This window comes from Centroberyx gerrardi, chromosome 5 (genome assembly GCF_048128805.1).
Source record: "Centroberyx gerrardi isolate f3 chromosome 5, fCenGer3.hap1.cur.20231027, whole genome shotgun sequence".
NCBI lineage: Eukaryota > Metazoa > Chordata > Actinopteri > Beryciformes > Berycidae > Centroberyx > Centroberyx gerrardi.
In genome coordinates this window covers 19232716-19252287 of record NC_136001.1, presented here as the reverse complement: position 1 = coordinate 19252287, position 19572 = coordinate 19232716, and the positions used below count along the sequence as shown (strand labels likewise).

Here is a 19572-nt window from a genome sequence, read left to right as displayed (position 1 = left end):
TAAGGACAAGGATTTCCTCTTGTTGGAGCGCTGCTTGGTGCAGTGATATGAGCAAAGTTATTTCTGGTTGGCCATGTTCCCTATGTGTTAGAAGCATCTTGGTTGTTGGTGTGTCGAAGTTGATTTAGTCCATACTGATGTGCAGGTTTGGGTCCAGGGACGTGTGCCAAGGCTGTGGTCACCTGCTGATGAGAGACACTAGCAGGGGGAGCAGTGCTGCTGTAAGTGGACTGGAGAGGCCTGTTGCTGACCCACACTCCATGGCATTTTCCTGCAGAAGACACATTCATTTGATATTATATATGTGATAATACACATTAGGAGGCTGAGCAAACTCTTCTTGTATCTGGCTATGGAAGACGGTAGTGAATGCTCAAACAAATATAAACTGTAAAACTGAACTTTTGTGATGACAACATATTTCAAAGCTGGCGTTCCCCTTTAAATTCAAATTCATTACCATTTATTATCAAAGCATACATATGTTGCCTCTCTTTCATGCACACATACATGTTTGTACATGCAGACAGACACGCAAGCATGCATGCAGATAAGCGCACACATTCTCACACCTCAGGGTGGAAAGGATGACATGATTCTGGCTTCTTTCTGTCCTTCTGAAACTTCAGTCTGTCACATTTCAGTGACTCATTGTGTTCAAAGGGGTCAAGGGTAAAAATACAGAATATGCTGCTAATTTCAGTTCTTCAATAACATACACGACGACTCATTTAAAATGATGTGAAACGGAAAACTGAAGTGAGCACACCCACCCACAAATTAATTCTTCTCACAGTGAGCGACTCACAAGTATGTTCACACTTAGTTATTCTAAATGTGTGAAAATCACCTTAACACTTCGTTCATTCCTGCATGCATTTCAGAACAGGTTTACACTTTAAACTTAAAGCGCCTACATGCAGAATATTTACCTCAATATATCAATCTCAACTTAGTTTTAATAGCATTATATAATGACTGTAAAAAAAACAAGAAAATTAGTTTATTCTTTCTGCTGCTTTCTATGTGTTTATTCTGTTTGTGTCCGGGTATGATTTCCCGCGAAATGTGCAGGACTGACTTGCAGACTTGTGCAGGACTGAACAAATACTCAGACAAGGCCAGATGCTGTCCAGTCCCACAGCGCCTAGCTAGGTGTACAGCATCGACTGTTGATGTAGTTGAAGTTTCTACAGTCCTGGAGTAATCAGCACAACTAGGGAGTCAAGACACGTTATGAAGAATAGATCCACTCTATATTATTGCTACACAAAATGTATTGTTAGCACTGGGCAAGCTTCCACACCTGTTACACAAAGACATTTTTTGTTATGCATGGATTAGCCACTGCAGTTGTAAAGACACATTGCCAGACTGTCAGACACCGGGCGAGCGAGCATCATAAGCTCATAAGCGCGAGTTGTAAAACACTGCCACTAAGGCACTCGCCAAAGTCATCAATTCTACTGGTGGCAGCTTTAAGTCAAACTTCCCCAGTTCCATCTAGAAAGGATATACATGATCTCGATGGGATCCATGGTTACTGGAGGAGCAGAGCTGCAGTCACACTTGTTATCCACAACAACCATGAAGAGGTTGCTGCTGGGAATCTGCTGTATGACAAAAGATCTGCAGCCCAGGGAGAGAGAGAGAGAGAGAGAGAGAGAGAGAGAGAGAGAGAGAGAGAGAGACACACACTGGGATTATAATAATATAATAGTATAAATATCAGCACACTTAACATCTACTGTTAAGTATTCATCTAATGGATATTGTAAGGGGGTCATTCTTTTACTGATTGATTGCAGCAGTTAATTTAAGTATAGGTCTACTGTGTGTCCCTAAAGTAGTACCTGATACAGCCCTCACAGTCAATGTTGCCTGTTGTTTCTTTGATGGTGCGCTCAGAGACAAAAGCCGGATACTCTGTATCACATGGAACCATCATCGTTTTACCCCGAGACCTTTGGGCTGAGTGTGTGACAGAAAGAACAAGTTTAACAACCACTGACGTTAAACAAAACCACAGATAAACAGAAAGTAACTTCCACTACTTAACACTCTCTCTCTGTCTTTCTCTCTCTCTTTCTCACACACACACACACACACACACACACACACACACACACACACACACACACACACACACACAATCTCTACAGTTACCTTTAACAGACAGATCAACATTCCACCAGCTGTACAGGTTAAACTCGAGCAGAAAACTGAAGAGAAGAACACATACATAATACTAAATCAATGTTGTCTATATCATCCCATAGCATTTATGTATGCATTAATGTATTTATGTATTAATTCTAAATGAATATATATATATATATATATACATGTATATGTTTTATATGTTGATGTTGTTCTTACATGACAAGTTCAGTCAAGAGCCACTTCACAACAGAGAACGGCTGAAAGAGAAGACAGAGAAAAGCCTCTTCTGTCAGAATCTGTGTACAATGTTGCAAAGAAAGATGTTTAAGGTTGTTTGAACATCACAGTTCATTTTGAGACTGTTCTATATGAGGCCTTTCACTAGTGTGCAAATAAACATAATGCAAACCACAGACCCTCAGATAGGGACCTAGGTCTATGTGGTTGATTTAAACTCAGTAATGGAGGTGCACAACTCACTGTGCCTTTGAGGGGGTTCAAATACAAATGACTGTATGTATGTAGGCCAAAAATAGGAGTGTTAACGGTGAAAAGCCCACATGCTATGTGTGTGGAGGAGTAAATCTGAATAACCTTTGTGTAACTACTGATTCATTATAGAGAATAGACAGAACCTAATAAACCATAACTTTTAATCATATATAGTGTTTTACCTATGTGATCAAATAATGAGATAAAGACTATTATGAAACCAATGAATTAGATAAATCTACCTCATCTTAAGGGATGACCAAACTTATGAGTTTTAACAACCTGAGAATTTACCTCTGAGCAACACCTGACTATCTGCTTGCACAAGGCCTTACTTTAAGAATCCTCTGAACCTGACCTATAGCTGACCTGTTAGTTCAAGCTGAGGCTCCCCATGCGTCTCACCATATATTAAAACTAACAACCTTGAGTCTGTTAATATGACCAGACATGTGTTCCTCACACTCTGTCTTCATTCTCAAGCTGCTAAGAAATTATCACTTTGCAAGGTTGAGTGACCTCAGGTAATCAGGCGATGCTCTTGTTTGTTACACTGTATAAATTGGCTGCTCCACCTCAGTCTACTTTGTGAGATCCTCTTGCTCTGTACACTGTTCCATGCATGCATGTGCAATAAATCGACCATACTTTGGACACTCCTAACCCGAGTCTGAGTTTTGCTGATTTCCTCGACACGTGCAACAGTAGTTTGTGGGCATGGCCTGAGTTTTCACACTTAGACGCACCAGAGACGTTGAAATGTATGTCCATGAACCAGAGCATGAACCAGCTCATATTTTCTCTTACACACTCACATCTGATAAAGTGCGTGCACTGTCGCTGCTCCCAGCATACTCTTTGCAGAGGGCCTGGTAGTCATACAGCGTGATCCTGCAGACATGAAGACACACAGGTTGCATTCAACACTAGAGGAGACATATATAACAACATGCATTTGAAGGCCATGTTTATGACTATGTTCATTTCAGTAGGTATTTTTTGGTCAGACCTTCTGAAGGATCCCATTTGGAGAAGTTTGTTCATAACAGCACCCTCCACCGCTCCAAAGAAGAGCCCTGTCTGAGAGAGAAGTTATGTCAAAGCACACAGGCACACACAATGGTACATACAGGACAAAATAATGGAAACACCACACAAAAATGGACAATTATAACAATTACAAAGGCAGCTACATAGGGGAGTCTTTTTAAGTTGAATGGCTATTAGCAGTATGTGTCAGCTTTAAAAGATGTCTGACAATCACCATTCTTGTGTTTTTTTTAAAGCAACTAACAGAGTTCCAAAGAGGCCAAATAGGTGCCAAAATTGCAGGCGCATCTGTCAAAAAAATGCAAAATTGTTTAATGTGGCGGGGGGGACAGTCTTGTATCAGCAAGGAGAAACAGTGATTGCAATCTGAAGCTCATCAACTGGAATATATGAGCAATGGAAAAAAGTAATATGGCCTGATGTGTCGTCTTTCCTACATCCGGTCAGGTTTACGTTTGGAGAAAGCCAAAGGATGCCTTCAACCCACAATGGCTGATGCCAGCTGTTAAACATGGCGGTGGATCCGTAATGGTATGAGCAGCGTCATTAGTTCTGACGATTGCTCTGCATGGTTATATAACAGCCAAGGAAAATTAGGTCGTTTTGCAGGACCAGGGGTGCTCTGTGGTGCAAACACCATTCTCTCATGATTTTATCATGTTCCAAGATGTTAATGCCCCCGTACAAATTGCTAAACAAATTCAAGAGTGGTTTCATTAACACCAGGATGAAGCCAAATGCCTTCAATGGCTTCCCCAATCACCACATCTAAACACCATTGAACCTTTATGGGAAGTTCTGAAGCGCAGAGCGTAAAGTAGGTTTTCACTACCTTCATCACTACCTCCGTCATCCCACCTCCTTCAAGAACTGGAGGCTTTCCTTCTCGAAGGATGGGTTAATATCCCACCAGACACAGGACTTGTATGACAGCAGTCTGAAGAGAACTGAAGCTGTTCTGAAGGTAAATGATGGCTCTACTCCTTATTAGGTACTTGATTTTCATATATTATTAGATGTTTCTATTGTTGTGTCGACCCCCTGTACAGAGACGTATGTATACACACACACACACACACACACACACACATGCACACAGTACCTGAGAGTACTCCTCTGTGACAAGAATGAAGCCATTGTTGTCTATGAGGTAACAGTTGATGTCCTGTCAGAAGGGTGAACAAACACATTAGGTCGACATTGCAGCAAAACAAACTTAGAAAATGTTCAGGAGCAGGAGTTAAGTGGCTGAGAGATCGTTCTTACCGCGTTATCACAGCTGATACTACATTTCCCATCCAGAGATGAACACTGAGCAGAAAACATGAATAATTCAGTTATAGGTAAGTAGAGTAAATCAGGACGTTCAGAGTAAATCAGGAAGTAGTCAGGTGTAGTTACCTGTCTGCAGGCAGTCCAGAACTTCCTCTGAAAGAACTCAAGCTTCATCTGGATTCCTACAGCTGAGAACATGGCCGAACACACAAGATTGTATAATATCCAAAGACATGTATCACCATGATGATAATTTTAGCTATGAATTGTTATGAAATGAATGATCATTTAGAGGCCCTTACCAGCAACAATTGGAGACTTTCTGTCATCAAGGAGCTGAATTGCCGTGCTGGCCAGAACCACACTCTTATTTTCTGATGCTAGAGGGGAATAGCAGAGAAGAAACCATGATTGATTTGTGGAGATTCATGCACTAGGGGAAAGTGACATTTTTTGCTCACTAGATGGCGCCATTTATCCAGCAACCTCGAAAAAATGGCCTTAAAGAAACTGCAGGATTGATCCCTTACTTTACAGTAATGGAATCCAGTATGAACTTTTGCTACAACCAGATGACTTTGGAATAATTCTGAAATGTGTGCTGTGATATGACAGTTCAGATTATATGAAGGCAACAAAGACTGAGTAGATGCAGTTATAGTTAACAGTTAAAGGAGGGGTGTTAAATCCCCTGAAGGTGAAGCCGACATCCTGATTTCTCCATCCTCCTGCTTGCAGGGGGAATGTGGGGAACATTGGTTGCGCACAACTGTGATGGAGGTGAACTGCGGTGCACATCCGATCAGCAGAAAAAGAGTAAAAAACAGCAATCCATAACAGATAGAGGGATATAGAAGGAAGGTGGTTTAGAAGATAAGCTGGAGAATGATTACGGTAACCAGACAAATTTCCAAAAAATTATACAGTGCTGCACTGAATAATGGAAAGTGTATTAGATGGACTCCAGATAAACTCATGTCTACTGGAGTTTATTCTGGACTCAGTGAGCTGGAGTTTTGCTCTGCATCCTGGTGCTCTGATCTCTGGTGCTCTGATCTCTGGTTTTGCCCTGCATACCTGAGCTGAAGGGGATCGAGTAGACAAATGTCCCGGGGACCTGCTCTGCTGCTCTCTTGTACCACAGAGGGAAGTGATCAGCATTGAACACACCCTCCTTGTCCTCCGCTGTCAGGAAATCTCTGAGGACACACAGAATGGACGACCGAGGTGAGGAGCAAATGATTAGATTCATCAAGCACTGGAACCTCGCGCTGTAAGTAATGATTAGAGAAATGTTGAGCATCACACTCACTGATTGGAAAGCTGCTCAGGGACAACAAACAGGTTGGTTCTCGATAGGCCAGTGCGCGTACCCAGGTAAGCAATCTCCACTCCTTTGTCTGAGTTCCTGTATGTAAAATGCAGATCAATGACTGTGTGTGGCACAAAAATATTTGCGTGTCCTTTTCGAGTGCTTTTGCTGAGGATATTTGACTGTAGGAGGCTGAAATGTTGTAGGTGACAATTGCACAATGCTATTTGTAATGTAAGTTTTCCATCTACATTCAAGACTTGGGAAAGTTATCTGTACAGTGTTACTGGGATGGGTTTTTTTTCTCTCAGAAATAAATAATAAACGAACTCCCGCAAATTTGCTGTTGATTAAATTGGATAGTGTTAATTTTCCTCAGGAGGGAAAATTCTTGACACAGCTCATCTAGCCTATGGGCATATGCTGTTTATACTGTATTAAACCAAACAGCCAATGTATACACTGTGAGGACGCATTAAAATACACAAACTAATAATGGAAAGGGCAGAACCCAGACAACAGCCACAGGCAAACCTTTTTGACAGCACAATGGAATGGAATTGATATACAATGGAATTCAGAAGGGATCAAAGGCATGTGGTTTAATTGTTTGTTGTTTGTTGCTTACTCTGACTTGTTCAGGGCCAGTCCGGTCCAGTAGGCCTCCAGTGGAGCTGTGACCACAGCATCAAATAATACCTCCTGGATCAGCTCTCTGTCGCCTGCCGAAGGTAGGAGAAGTTTTAATCAAGGACTTGACAGCAAATGCCTTCGATAAAGGTTACTGATTCAGGCCTTATTTAGCAAAACATCCATCTCATTTGAAATAATCACATTTTCATGATTACTGTGTTCACGCTTCATATAATAATTAGGATTTGATCAAGAACAGATTATATGGGCGCTGTGCAGCCCAATTAGTTTAAGTCTGATTGAGATTCCACCCACATTTGAGGTGTGGTCTGCGGCCAGTCAGGAAGAGCTTGATGGCTTGAATCTGGGTTAGGTGACGGTGCTCATGGTGCTCGTCTGTGTTGCAGTAAGTCCTGTGGTCCAAACACAGCCACACTGTTACATCATAGGCCTCAACATCCCTGATGAACACAGAGCGATAACCTATATAACGCATGAATGCCCCCTTCCATAACCCCAGCTTTACCATTCATCTGCCAACGCGACATCTGGCTGTTCCAGATCGTGGAGCCCTGACAAACACATAGGAATCAGTGACGCTTCAGCAATGCCAGTCTGGGTAGACTGATACAATAAGCCGTTGCCAACAAGCAGGTAGAGATAGACATGCATCACGCTGTATTGAGACTTTTGTTAATAGAGTAAATGACAGAGTTGCAGTGACGCACCTGCTTCAACTGATACGTTTCCTCTGAAAAAGTACTTGCCGTGGCCTCTGGAAAGAGCTACTCCAACACTGGAGACACAAACACAGAGGGAATCAAGCCGAGTCAGTCGACAATAAAGTCACAAGCTGGAATTGAGACATAAACTGAAAGGCAAAGAACTTATTGGCGCTTATTAACGCTGTTTGTAAATGTATAATAACTTTTCTTGCACCTGAATGGAGTTCCTTTGATGTCAGTATAGTAATAGTCATTGTGCATCTTCAGGACACGCTTCTGAAAGAACAAGAGGGGAGTGCAGATGAGATTTACGCATTCAGTTCAGAGAGAACAGCTCTCATCTGATAGGGAGATACCAAGCATCTTTATCTGCAGCCTCACCCCTTTATCCACTGTTTTCTTCACCTCCATAGAGAAAGTCCCTGTCCTCCTGTTCACCATAGCGTTGCGTAGCTGAAAGATAAGGCACACAGAGACACACAGAGCAGAGAAGCCGTGGCTGGGTCATTGATCGTGTAGCCTGTCTGTAGTTGATTGAAAACAGTGGATTCATACCTTAGTCATTCTTAGCATTAATTTGATTCATTAATTTAGCTTAGCTTAGCGTTAATTTGATCTAATAGTCCCCTTACTGTTATTGCACAAGCTAATCAAAGAGGATTCCAATTCCTACCTAATGACTGAAAAACACCCAATCCAATTACGATGTGAAATCAGATCATTGCGTCAGTTACCGTTACATTATGTTGCATTGAACCTAAGCACATTGAGTATTATGCACAATATCTCTGCACAGATGAATGGCAACTTATTTATTTCTAAAAGATAACATTGGTTTGTAGTTGCTTTTACACGTACAATGTCATCTTTGTCCTCCCACTCCACCTCAGAGAGATCCACACTGCTGTAGTTGGGCTTCCTCCTCTTCTGACCCTCCTGATACTGCACAGAGGAACACAATGCATCCATTTTAATGATCCCTTTTAGTAAGGGAAAGGTTTAATTTGACAACAATGGCTTGAAAATGTCAATGCCAATCTAGCTTGACTCAACTGTGAAGTCTGCATGTGACACGTCATTGTCAAGTAGATGAGTGTAATATTAAATCTATTCAGAATTTTTTTATTGAAAAGCTTTTGTGTTGCCCCGTTAAAATGTAGGCAACTGTATGTACTAATTTCTTATGTAGGCCCTGATTTGGTGTTATGGTGGCTTTTGTGTAATTCTGTAATTCATCATCATCATCAAATCAGCTCTGAAATTCATACTATCAGGTAAATAATAGTAAGAATTGATAGGCCTGTGATTTCTTTTAATCAAGAAATCTCCACTCACACAAATCTAGATCAATACATTGTCAAATGGTCCTATGTAGTCCGGTCCAGAATTTATGACAAACCAACCACTACAACCACAGCACAGTTTTAGCCACAAAGAGACACTCACAAAAAAGTACCACAGACTAACACACACAGATAGAGTTGCACAGAGAGGAATAGCACTAACACTGGCACACACAGATCCACTAGCACAGCCATAGTTCCTCTGGAACCAAAGGTCCCGTTGTGAGCGGCTGTGGTCTCTGCCAGTGAGTGTTAAGTTACCTCTGGGAAATCTCAGGCCAGCCAGCCCTATGAGTGGCCTTTATCCCTGCATGCATACATCAAAGGAAAAGGTGGGGATTACAGACTACACCAGCCCATTTAGCCTCCTAACCTGCTCACACACACACACACACCCACACACACACACACACGCACACACACGCACACACACACACACACACACACACGCACACACACACACACACACGCACTGCATTTGTCTCTGTGCCCTCGTCAAGGAAGGCTTTCAGTTCATCATTTTGGTTATGCATACAATTGCATGGACAACTTTTAGGAAATGACACAGTGGATACAAAGGAAAGAACAGGATAAAGTCAGGATTATTAGAGCTTGGCAATGCTGTGAGACTGTTTTGGTGTAAATCTAATATAAAGAAAGTGAGTTACCATTGGCCTGAGGTCCGGATGTGTCAGGATGTAGCCATTGTTTGTGACGGCAAACGCGTACCCATGGATTCCTAACTAGAGACAAAAAAGTACAAAAGAAATACGCATTAATACATTCATCTGCAAAAGCACAACACAGATCTAGTGTGTGCACACAGGCCAGTACCATATGTTTGGGGATGATCTTCATGAGCTCCTGCAGAGGGATGTCTGTTCCTACGACCCCCAACAGAATACCCTGGTTCTTCTGCATGGACAGATTCAAAACACTGTAAATATCACACACACAACTTCAGATGATTTCTGCATGAATACTCGCTTGCTTTCTCACTCGCTCACTCACCCCGTCGCTTGCTTACTCAACCATTCACTCAGCCATTTGCTCACTCACTCACTGTTTCATTCTTTGTGCTGAAGACAGGCATGGCTACTGTAGTCATCAGGCTGGGGCCCGCTTTGTCTTTCAGCTAAAAAAAAGAAAGAAATGGAGTTAGAAAGATAGGAAATTTTTAGTGCTTAGTGCTTTTATTATGATCCCATCTTTTATGAGCAAGCTCTGTGAACAGGTTTTTAAACAAAACACAAAAGCAAATACTACACAATACAAAAGTTAATTTAAAATATAGCTGCAAGCAACAATACTTTGGTGACTACAGAGTTTAAGAGTTTAATCTTAAATTTCTTTATCTCACTAATTCTGAACAATAACTCAATACCCATGCCCAAGAGAACAGGCTATATTTTCTTTTCTTTTATGTGCATTTAGCACTATTTGGAGAGCCACCTTACTGACGAACTATGAGTTTTGTACATTAATGACTATTGATTGGGATTTGCAGCAAAAATGATTATGAAAACACTAATTCAAACTCAAAATTCATTAACTCAAAATCATTTTAATCTTGTCCTGTACTTGTCAAAAACGTCCTTGATCTTTGGAAAGGTAAACAAGGCAACACATTTTTGTTTTTTACCCAGTACAGTCAATTGCTATTGGAGAAACAGCCTAATCAACACAAATTTAAATTACAATTTTCAGATGGAAAAGAGCCATAAAGCCATAAGTGGCTAGAAAGCACATTAAAGACTGGCTGGATCCAGTAACGGCAAACAAATTTGACACAGAGATGCAGGATTCATTTTTCGTACAAAATGTTCAAATGCGGCATAAATGTGAAGCCCTGCTGTAATAGAAATAAACATGATCCTGGTCATATAGCACTGCTGTTGTCAAACCTTTCCAGCATGAGGCTTATGTTGGGCTCAGAGGAGGAGGGTGATGCTCAGTAGGATAAGAGCTGACATAATTAAGCACATGAGCTCTCTAAAAGTAGGTCTGCTATTCCCTCACCTCATGGGTTGACACAGCTGAGTGTGTGTGCGTTTATATGTTTGTGTGTGTGTGTATGTTTATGTGTGTGTGTGTGATGTTCGTTTGTGCACACACATGTATACGGACCGAGTGAACTGTGAAGCGGAGTGTGTATTTGCGAGCTTGACAAAATGAAGAATAGTGGATCCCTAAATGCACCACAACACTCTGCACATGCACAGGTAAACCCCGGGCCAGCAGCAGGCTGAGGGGCGCAACACAGGGAATATCCTGCAACACACACTTCAGAGCTCTTAGAGAAATAACCTTGTGCTACCCCCCTTACCCCCTCCTCTTTCCATAGTGTTCCTCCTCCCTCCCTCTCTCTCTCTTTCTCTCTCTCTTTCTCTCCCTCTTTCTCGGTCTCCCTTCCAATGTCAGTTTTATTATGGGCTTTAGGAGATAAAATGCAATGATCCACAGAATGATGAATGGTGTGTCTGAGGCTGAGATACAAGAGCACACACTCCAGAGGACAATCTCCCAACCCTTGCTTGTGTGCGTGTGTGTGTGCGTGCGTATACGCGTGTGTGTTTTAGTGCATGCTCATTGTCCTGCGCCGTCTCCATACTGGGAAGAAGTACAATAAATGCTTCTCCAATGCTTTAGCCACTCACAAGGAAGAAACACTCTTCACTATAGACTCACTGGGAAATATTAAAATATAATATTGCAAAGTAAGGAGGGCAAGCAGCTATTTAACCTCTCAAGTCACTGCTACTTTATACAATATAATTCAGGATAGTTTCACAGATTTGCCCAGTCTCAGAGGAGACATATTTTTTCCTCCATCATGATCTTCATTCAAATCCTTGTTGAGAACTAATCCCATTTTTTTTATAATGTGTACGTAAAGAAATTAAATTCAACTTAATTTTACTCTACCTGAGAGTGTGTAGTGAGCAGATCATATGAAGATATTTACCTTATGAGCCTGGGAAAGCTGAGGGGAGAGAAAAGACAAATAAAGATTGAACTGTCCAGTGCAACGTATTGAATTGAAGACTGCACATTCTGCATTGCCACTGTGGACACAGATGTACATTAGGGAAAATCCAAGCAGATTAATGAAGCTCATAATGAGGAATCACTCCAGCAGCATGAAGGGTAATGATGAGAGAGGAGACACACACATGTACACACAGACACACATGTATACACACACACACACACACACACACACACACACACACACACACAGGCTAAAAGCTGCTGAGCACTGCTGCTCTCCAACCACACAGGCCACACATCAAGAGGCCGGCAGAACTCAAACACACACACACACACACACACACACACACACACACACACACACACACACACACACACACAAAGCATATTATTGTACTGTGTGTTATGATACATACATAAATAGGTATGTGCAACATCCAGTCTCACACACACAAAATGTTTATTGGGAATGAGGACTAATAACTAATAAAACGTTATATTGCTTAAACTGAGAAGTAGAGTTATGTATGCATGGAAGTAGAGTAAAATTACTTACAGCACTATCCACATAAGCTTCGGTCCAGACTGTGTCGTGCTCATGGTCGATGACCTTTGGGCGGCTCATAACATGAAGATACCTCATCACATTCTCCTGAACGTCAGCTAAAGTGGAGATCTGACTGAAATACCCTGCGATAAAACACACACACATTGACCCAAAATGAAAAACCCTGTGTGGGGGCATTACATACACACTTCCAATATTTAACATTTTGCAAGCAGGACCAAAGAAGACTACGCATCAACACAAGAAGACCTCGCTGACATTGGTGGACTGTGCTGAACCACAGTGTGCCGAACCACAGTGGGACAGGTATACTGCGGTTCTGCTTTTTTAGCTGGGGTGGACCGGCACGGGAGCCATTTGACTCTGTGTCAGCTCCTGCTGCTGCTGACAATGTTTCACATTAGACAAGAACGGTTATTTCACAGTGGGGGTCTGCATGAGGAAGGAGGTGTGGGGCTCGTCTCTCTCCAATCCCACTGTGATCTGTTTTCCAGGCTGCGACTTTCCCTTCCAGAGGGCACTCATCCAGAGCGTTGACATGCGGGAGCCATCAGCAGCGAGCAGCCAAGGGGGAGACACTCTGACAGGAAGAGGGATTAGAGCGGATTGACCTCTGACCCCCAAGTGCCACTTCATTGCCTGTCGGCGGAAAGAGTCCGAGCCAGCACGCACACATGCATGCACGCGCGCACACATACCCCTACAAAGACGCACGCAAATACACACAACATAAACACACAAACCACACTCATACCCACACATCAACAACCTATCATATTAGTACACAGAAACACCACATCGCACCCCATCCAACACACTGATACGGGCCTGTCTCGAGAAGTGGTTATCAAAAAGTCCCAAACCTTTATTAGCACAAGCCATCCATTTGAGGTTATCAGCGAACGCAGACTCTCGCCCAATCAGGTAAGGGAATATACGCACCTGTGCAGAGGACACATAGATGTCGACAGTTTCAAAGATGGAAGGACTCAGATAATAAATAAACATGCAAAGTGATGTGCCAACTTAGCACTTCATCTTCCTGCCCTGATTCTATCTGTCTTTGGAACAAGAAGTGGCTGCATGTTTTCACTACCTCACTAGGAAACACCTTGAATGTTTCTACCTCTCTGTCCCTTCCTCCTTTCTTTTTATACACTTCCTCTTTCCATCCCTTTGTTCTGAATGTGGCTCTGACTCTCAAGTTATTTTTTAACAATGAGATGCATATATTTTGTTAGTGTTACTGTTTTATGCAGTCAAATTCAGTTTGTCTTTTTGCTCTTTCTGGGCATGAGGGTACGTTCCAGTGTCCTTTAGAGAACTCTGTGTGACTCTTTGCCAAACCTGCATGGCTCATTGGCTCCAGATGCTATGCTAAGCATAAAGCATATAGAAAACACTGAATGGCTGCCATATAGTCACCCTCAGGGTGTATGAGGGGGGATGGGCTACATTGCCAAATACTGCCCCATTGTGCCAACACACATATGCTTGATAGGACTGAACAAAAGCCCCTGAGCTGTTGTTTTTATTGCACTGTGAATGGCACAGCAGTCCATTTCATTTCAATTGCATTTGTGTAAAGGTCTTACAAAGAGAGCCCAACAAAAGCCCCCAAACCCTCCAAATAAATCCAGACTTGAGTCCAGGAAGAAATCTGTGGAGAGCAGGATCTAGAAGACCAGAGCTCAGTCAGTCTGCTGAGGGGCTTAGAGGTCACCTCAGTGCATTGGTTACCTGATGGAAACTCACATTCAAGATTTTTTTTGAATATGTTCCTCATTTTTCAGTTGCTGTGATGCAAGAAAAGTCTGAATTAGCTATTAAAACACAGTGCATGCTGTACTTTCCTTTAATTCGGTGTTGTGTTCTGGAAAGTGTGCACTGTCTGTACCGTTTATGAATTGTGTGAAATTTTATTGCTAATATTTCTTGATTCTGATTGCTTGGGGAGTGAGCTGCTTGTATATACACTGCCCTTGAAAGCAGTTAATTTCCCATGTTTTTTCCTAGCCGGAAGAAATATTGCACTGGAGTGGGTCAACACATTGAAAAACATCATATTGATGTGGATTTTACATTACTGAGTTATGAGCTGTAATGAAGTAAGAAACCAATTCCTCAAAACGTCAAGACAGGAGTTCCACCTGACATGTAGTATTAAAATGTACATCTATCCCGGCTGGGGGAAAAATGCAGTACAAGCAGAAAATTCAGAGGAAGGACATGTATAACATTGCAAATTAGGGCCAATGCATAGCGGAGAATGGAGATAGTGTGTGTGTGTGTGTGTGTGTGTGTGTGTGTGTGTATGTGTGTGTGAGAGAGATAGAGAGAGAGGGAGAGAGAGGGAGAGAGAGTCAGACTCACCTTTCTATCCGGCCAATTATACTTTTCAAAAACGTCGTCATACATTTCTGTCGCCCCGTCAGTCACAAGCATAATGGCCTGACTGCACACACTGCCATGTCCAGTCTGGTTGAACTGCAGAAAGAGAGAAAGCACATGGATGGAGACACCAGTCATACCTGTGTTGTGGTTTAAACCGTTATTTCCCCCCCCCACTGTGAGCGCTGGGCTCCAGTAACAGCAAGCTACATGTAACCCTGTCAGTGTTTCTGTGTCTCTATCCCAGCATCTCAGTGAGAGCGGCTGATTCTCTGTCTCTGCACTGTCACTTCTCCACCCGTCAGAGCCTCTAACGTCTGTTTCCACTGTGGCTGATGATGTCCGATATGGCAGCTGGAAGACCGTCGTGGGACTAAAACACAGATAATGTCTTTGTAAGTAAACTCGAGGAGTGTGGTACACTTTAATCTGATGCCAGAAGATGCATGGCGGTAATTAAGTGGCTTATTGACCTGTGACAGAGTGAATGTGGAGAAAAAGGCTAAAAGCTGCTGAGCACTGCTGCTCTCCGACCGCACGGGCCACACATCAACAGGCCGGCAGAACGAACTCACACACACACACACACACACACACACACACACCAACACACACATACGCATACATAAATTCAGGATTACAATGTCCTACTACATATTACTGCAGTACAATTCCTGCAGATTACCACAATGTATGACCTTCTTCAGAATGAATTTTACAAACAACCCTGTGAAATTGCAATGTGAGCAGAAAAAATCAGATTGAAAGGAGAAGTAGAGCTCAGCAGGTATGGGATCAAAAAACAAATTTAAAGGGGTTGCTGGGAAAGATAAATCAACATTCCTTTCCCCCAAAAAAATCTTTAACAAGGGGATTGATTACGTATTTTGCGATTGTAAAATATTTAATTACATTCATGTACTTGCTATTTTGTGATTATTTTCATATCACCCCCTTGTCAGAGGGGGGAGACAGCACAGAGTAGTGTTTGGTGTTTGGATCACAGCACTGCTTTCATTCAGCCGACCAGGACTGGGTGGAAAAATGGTGCAGTGCTCTTCAAGTGAAATGAGTTGCTTTTTCCTTTTGATCTGGCCTGCGATAGGCCGCAGTCTGAATTCATTCACTGGGCAGTGGTGTAACAATGAATTTCAGGGGTTGACTATTGGCTACCTGATTACCATATTCATTGCAGGGCTTTAATTAATCTGACAAATGCAGACGTAAAAGCTGCACTCCCTCAGCCTCTGTGGTGCAGCCAAAGCTCGCCTGAAAACAGGGAGATAAAAGGAGTGCAGCGTGGCTCCTGGTCTTATCTGCTTTGTGTTCCAATCAGCCACGTTATTAATCATTGACATTAATTAGAGCCATTAATCACGCTTCAGAATGGATGTGTCTGTGTTCGGAGGGCAGAACGAGGATAGCGCTGGAGCGTTTCGACAGGCGACACACCCCCAACTCTCAAATACATCTGACTGGAGTGTGCTACTTTTTATGATTAGGTTAGAACATGCAAACTATTGTACTTGAACAATTTATGTCTGCGCAAACTTCTGTAGCTTGTAAAATGAAAGAGTTTTCTTGATGTTCAGGTCAAGTGGAGACCTTGAATTTAACTGAAATCTAACAACGTATATTTGTGATACGTGGGGCACATGCATAAATTCATTACTTTCTTGTGTCAAATTAATTAATGAATGAATCAATGATTAATACTCATGAATACTCAACAGTATTGTTACATAATCAGTAATGACCACTGTAATTGGAGAATTGAGTTGATCTGCTTTGTGATTATTACATTATTTAAATTTAATATAGACTGGTATGACTTTTATTTGCATAATAGCCTAGATAATCATCCCAATAAATTAATATATTACAATATAATGATTGCATCTTAATATAATATTTCACTTCCGCAGGCACGGCTGCATGGATAGACAGTCAGAGACACAGAGCAGACTGATGTAAATAGATATCCTGTACTGGAACTCACATCATTCAGGATTGTGAAAGCTTCGGACAGAGCTTCACCCAGCAGCCCGATCCCTTTGGCAAACAGCTTATCCAGATGTTCCCGGAAATGCTAACAGATAACAAGGAAAGAGGAAAAGACAGGATTTAAACACTAATCAAACAAATTCACCCTGATATGATCCACGTACATTCACTAACTTCCAATTTGATCAGGACTCACGTCTTTATTGTTTCTGTCAGCCCGGACCAGAGTCCCATTCAGACAAGGCTCCACATAGTGGATCTCCTGATTGTACTGGGAACACGCAAATTACAGTTAGATGAAGGAAAATGACAAATACACTCCTTTCTCCATGCAAGGCACTGTGTTAGAATTATCTGAAAAGCAGGCCGGAATCCTCTCTGCTAGAAACATTATATTTCACTAAGATAACAGACAGCAATGACAGAGAGACAGGCACAGACTTATAGACGTACAAAGACACAGACAGCACAAGGACTGAACACAGACAGATGTCAGTTTGATCGAAGTGAGACCTACTGCGATGATGTTGAAGAAGTCGTCGTCTCCCAGTGTGTCTAATATGGAGGAGACAGTCTGTCTGGCAATGGTCAGCCTCAGTCCTTTCATGCTGCCACTAACATCGACGAGGATAACTACATCCTTAGGAGACGTTGCTGCCTGGATGTACCTGTGATATGGAGTTACACTTATTTTGTATCCCAGAGTACTGAGGGAAACAACAGGCTAAAAGAAATCATTTCTTTACAAACAATATGATGTGCAACAAGAGCGCAACATATGAAAAGACGTACCACTTTCTGTTTCTGCAGTCAAAGCCGATGACCCCATGCTCATCGGGATGCCACTTCACCCCTGGGGATAAGATCAAGATAGTCAAAAGCACACTTCTTCAGATATAAACCTATTTCCACAGAGTTAGACAAAGAGACTGATTCAGGATATCTGGCATTAATACAGCTCTATCAATTCAAGGTATAATCTCTGAGTAGTGCCCATAGGTAGCAGATGAGATGCTGTGTGGAGGGAACTTGACTGGAGGATGAAGGTTAAGTATTTCAGAACTCCACAGGCGATGTCCAGATTTGCCTGGGGAGTCGTCAGCGCTCTGTTGGAGAGGCTCTTATGGGACTGGCCCAAACTGTTTGAGTTCTGGAAGGACATCAAGAATGAGTCTAGAGCTATTTTAAATCTTGATTTACCGCTGGGCGCGATATATTACAGTACTGTGCAAAAGTCTTCGGCACATGTAAAAACAATTCCATAAAACGAAGACGCTTTCAAAAATAATGAAATGAAACGTTTCTAAATATAAAACAACATACTATAAAGAGCAGTCTACGGACACACTAATGCAGAAAACAAATAAATATCGAAGACAAAATTTATAAAATATGTAGGGTGCCTAAGACTTTTGCACAGTACTGTATATATTGGGGGGGTTGTACCGAAAAACACGATTCATGGAGACCAACTTTATGTTTAAAGTCCTACTGTTAATTAACAGTAGGACTTTATTGTTAATTGCCAGGAAAATGGTTATTTGTTGGTCCCAACCTCAGCCACCAACAGTAGAACAGTGACTAAAGACTGAAACAGGTGTGTACAGTGGAAAACATGACAGCAAGCCTACGACTGAGAATGGACATTTTCTTGCGCAGTAATTATGTACAAGTGAAATAAGATGTGTAATTGATGCATAATTGAACTAATTCCATATCCCTCATTCTATTGTTATTTCTTTTCATAATTTTATTCGATTCAAATTTTATTTATTTATTTATTTATTTATTCATTTACTTAATTTACATTTTACTTTTTCCCTCTTTGGAGACTCATTTTAACCACCAGGCGTTAATGCCAAAGAAGGTTCAGGAATGTATGTTGTTCACATAACACAACACTTCAATGATGAATAAATACGTTTAAAAAAATCTGAGATGCTGTTATGTATCGGTGAAAGAAATCTTTCCTTTTTGCATCTCTCCATATAAATTCAGCCCGTATCTGTATCACACCATCTTCAGTTGTATCTCATCTCTGCGGCTGTGCTCCAGCACTGCAGTGAGCCCACCGACTGGCTCATATCATTCTAATGGTCTAATAGCTTCGGTAGGGTCCAACAGCTCTGGACCGTTTTTCAGTGTGGCTGTAGACCCACACCGGCAAATTCTGATTAATTAGATACTGTATATATGCATCCTCTCTGATGGTCTGTAAAATTACAACATTAGCCAAATCACCCTTTTAGTGATCCTATTTCATTTGTTCTGATTTTTTTTCCCCTCCAATGACGGCTCCCTTGAGACAGTCCTCTCTCACACACACCCTCATACACACACACACACACACACACAAGCGCACACACACACACACATGGATAGAGAAATAGAAAGAGAGAGACAGACAGAAAGAGAGACAGAGAGTGCGAGGACTCACCGGGGTACTGTCTGAAGAAACCCTTGGCACTCCCAAAGTACTGCCAGATAAGCGAGGGGTCTCTTTCAAAATTATCTACAAACACTTTATTCAGGGCCTCGGACCAGTACACCCCGTTCACTATATCAGGATCTGGGTTAGGGACAGAGGGTGGGTGGGTGGAGGTGAAGGAGGTGAAGGGTGAGGGG

General features: G+C 42.0%; 1 protein-coding gene across 1 annotated transcript in view; it reads right to left on the bottom strand.

Annotated features, from left to right (window-relative positions):
- cacna2d3 (calcium channel, voltage dependent, alpha2/delta subunit 3) overlaps positions 1-19572 on the bottom strand; it is a 31916-nt gene continuing 12344 nt past the window's right edge. Inside the window, exons 6-38 of the mRNA XM_071925856.2 lie at positions 19385-19516; positions 17740-17800; positions 17465-17615; positions 17144-17218; positions 16943-17032; positions 14926-15039; positions 13416-13494; positions 12541-12674; positions 11959-11976; positions 10057-10128; positions 9828-9908; positions 9662-9736; positions 8509-8592; positions 8032-8103; positions 7865-7926; positions 7654-7721; positions 7452-7497; positions 7241-7338; positions 6921-7014; positions 6293-6388; positions 6058-6179; positions 5283-5360; positions 5107-5168; positions 4972-5016; positions 4808-4870; positions 3665-3735; positions 3471-3546; positions 2380-2420; positions 2167-2222; positions 1854-1971; positions 1517-1629; positions 573-655; positions 1-271 (exon numbers count right to left, since the gene is read on the bottom strand). Of these exons, the coding sequence (XP_071781957.1) occupies positions 179-271; positions 573-655; positions 1517-1629; positions 1854-1971; positions 2167-2222; positions 2380-2420; positions 3471-3546; positions 3665-3735; positions 4808-4870; positions 4972-5016; positions 5107-5168; positions 5283-5360; positions 6058-6179; positions 6293-6388; positions 6921-7014; positions 7241-7338; positions 7452-7497; positions 7654-7721; positions 7865-7926; positions 8032-8103; positions 8509-8592; positions 9662-9736; positions 9828-9908; positions 10057-10128; positions 11959-11976; positions 12541-12674; positions 13416-13494; positions 14926-15039; positions 16943-17032; positions 17144-17218; positions 17465-17615; positions 17740-17800; positions 19385-19516 (2723 nt within the window). The 3' untranslated portion in view covers positions 1-178. The remainder of the gene's footprint in view (positions 272-572; positions 656-1516; positions 1630-1853; positions 1972-2166; positions 2223-2379; positions 2421-3470; positions 3547-3664; positions 3736-4807; positions 4871-4971; positions 5017-5106; positions 5169-5282; positions 5361-6057; positions 6180-6292; positions 6389-6920; positions 7015-7240; positions 7339-7451; positions 7498-7653; positions 7722-7864; positions 7927-8031; positions 8104-8508; positions 8593-9661; positions 9737-9827; positions 9909-10056; positions 10129-11958; positions 11977-12540; positions 12675-13415; positions 13495-14925; positions 15040-16942; positions 17033-17143; positions 17219-17464; positions 17616-17739; positions 17801-19384; positions 19517-19572) is intronic.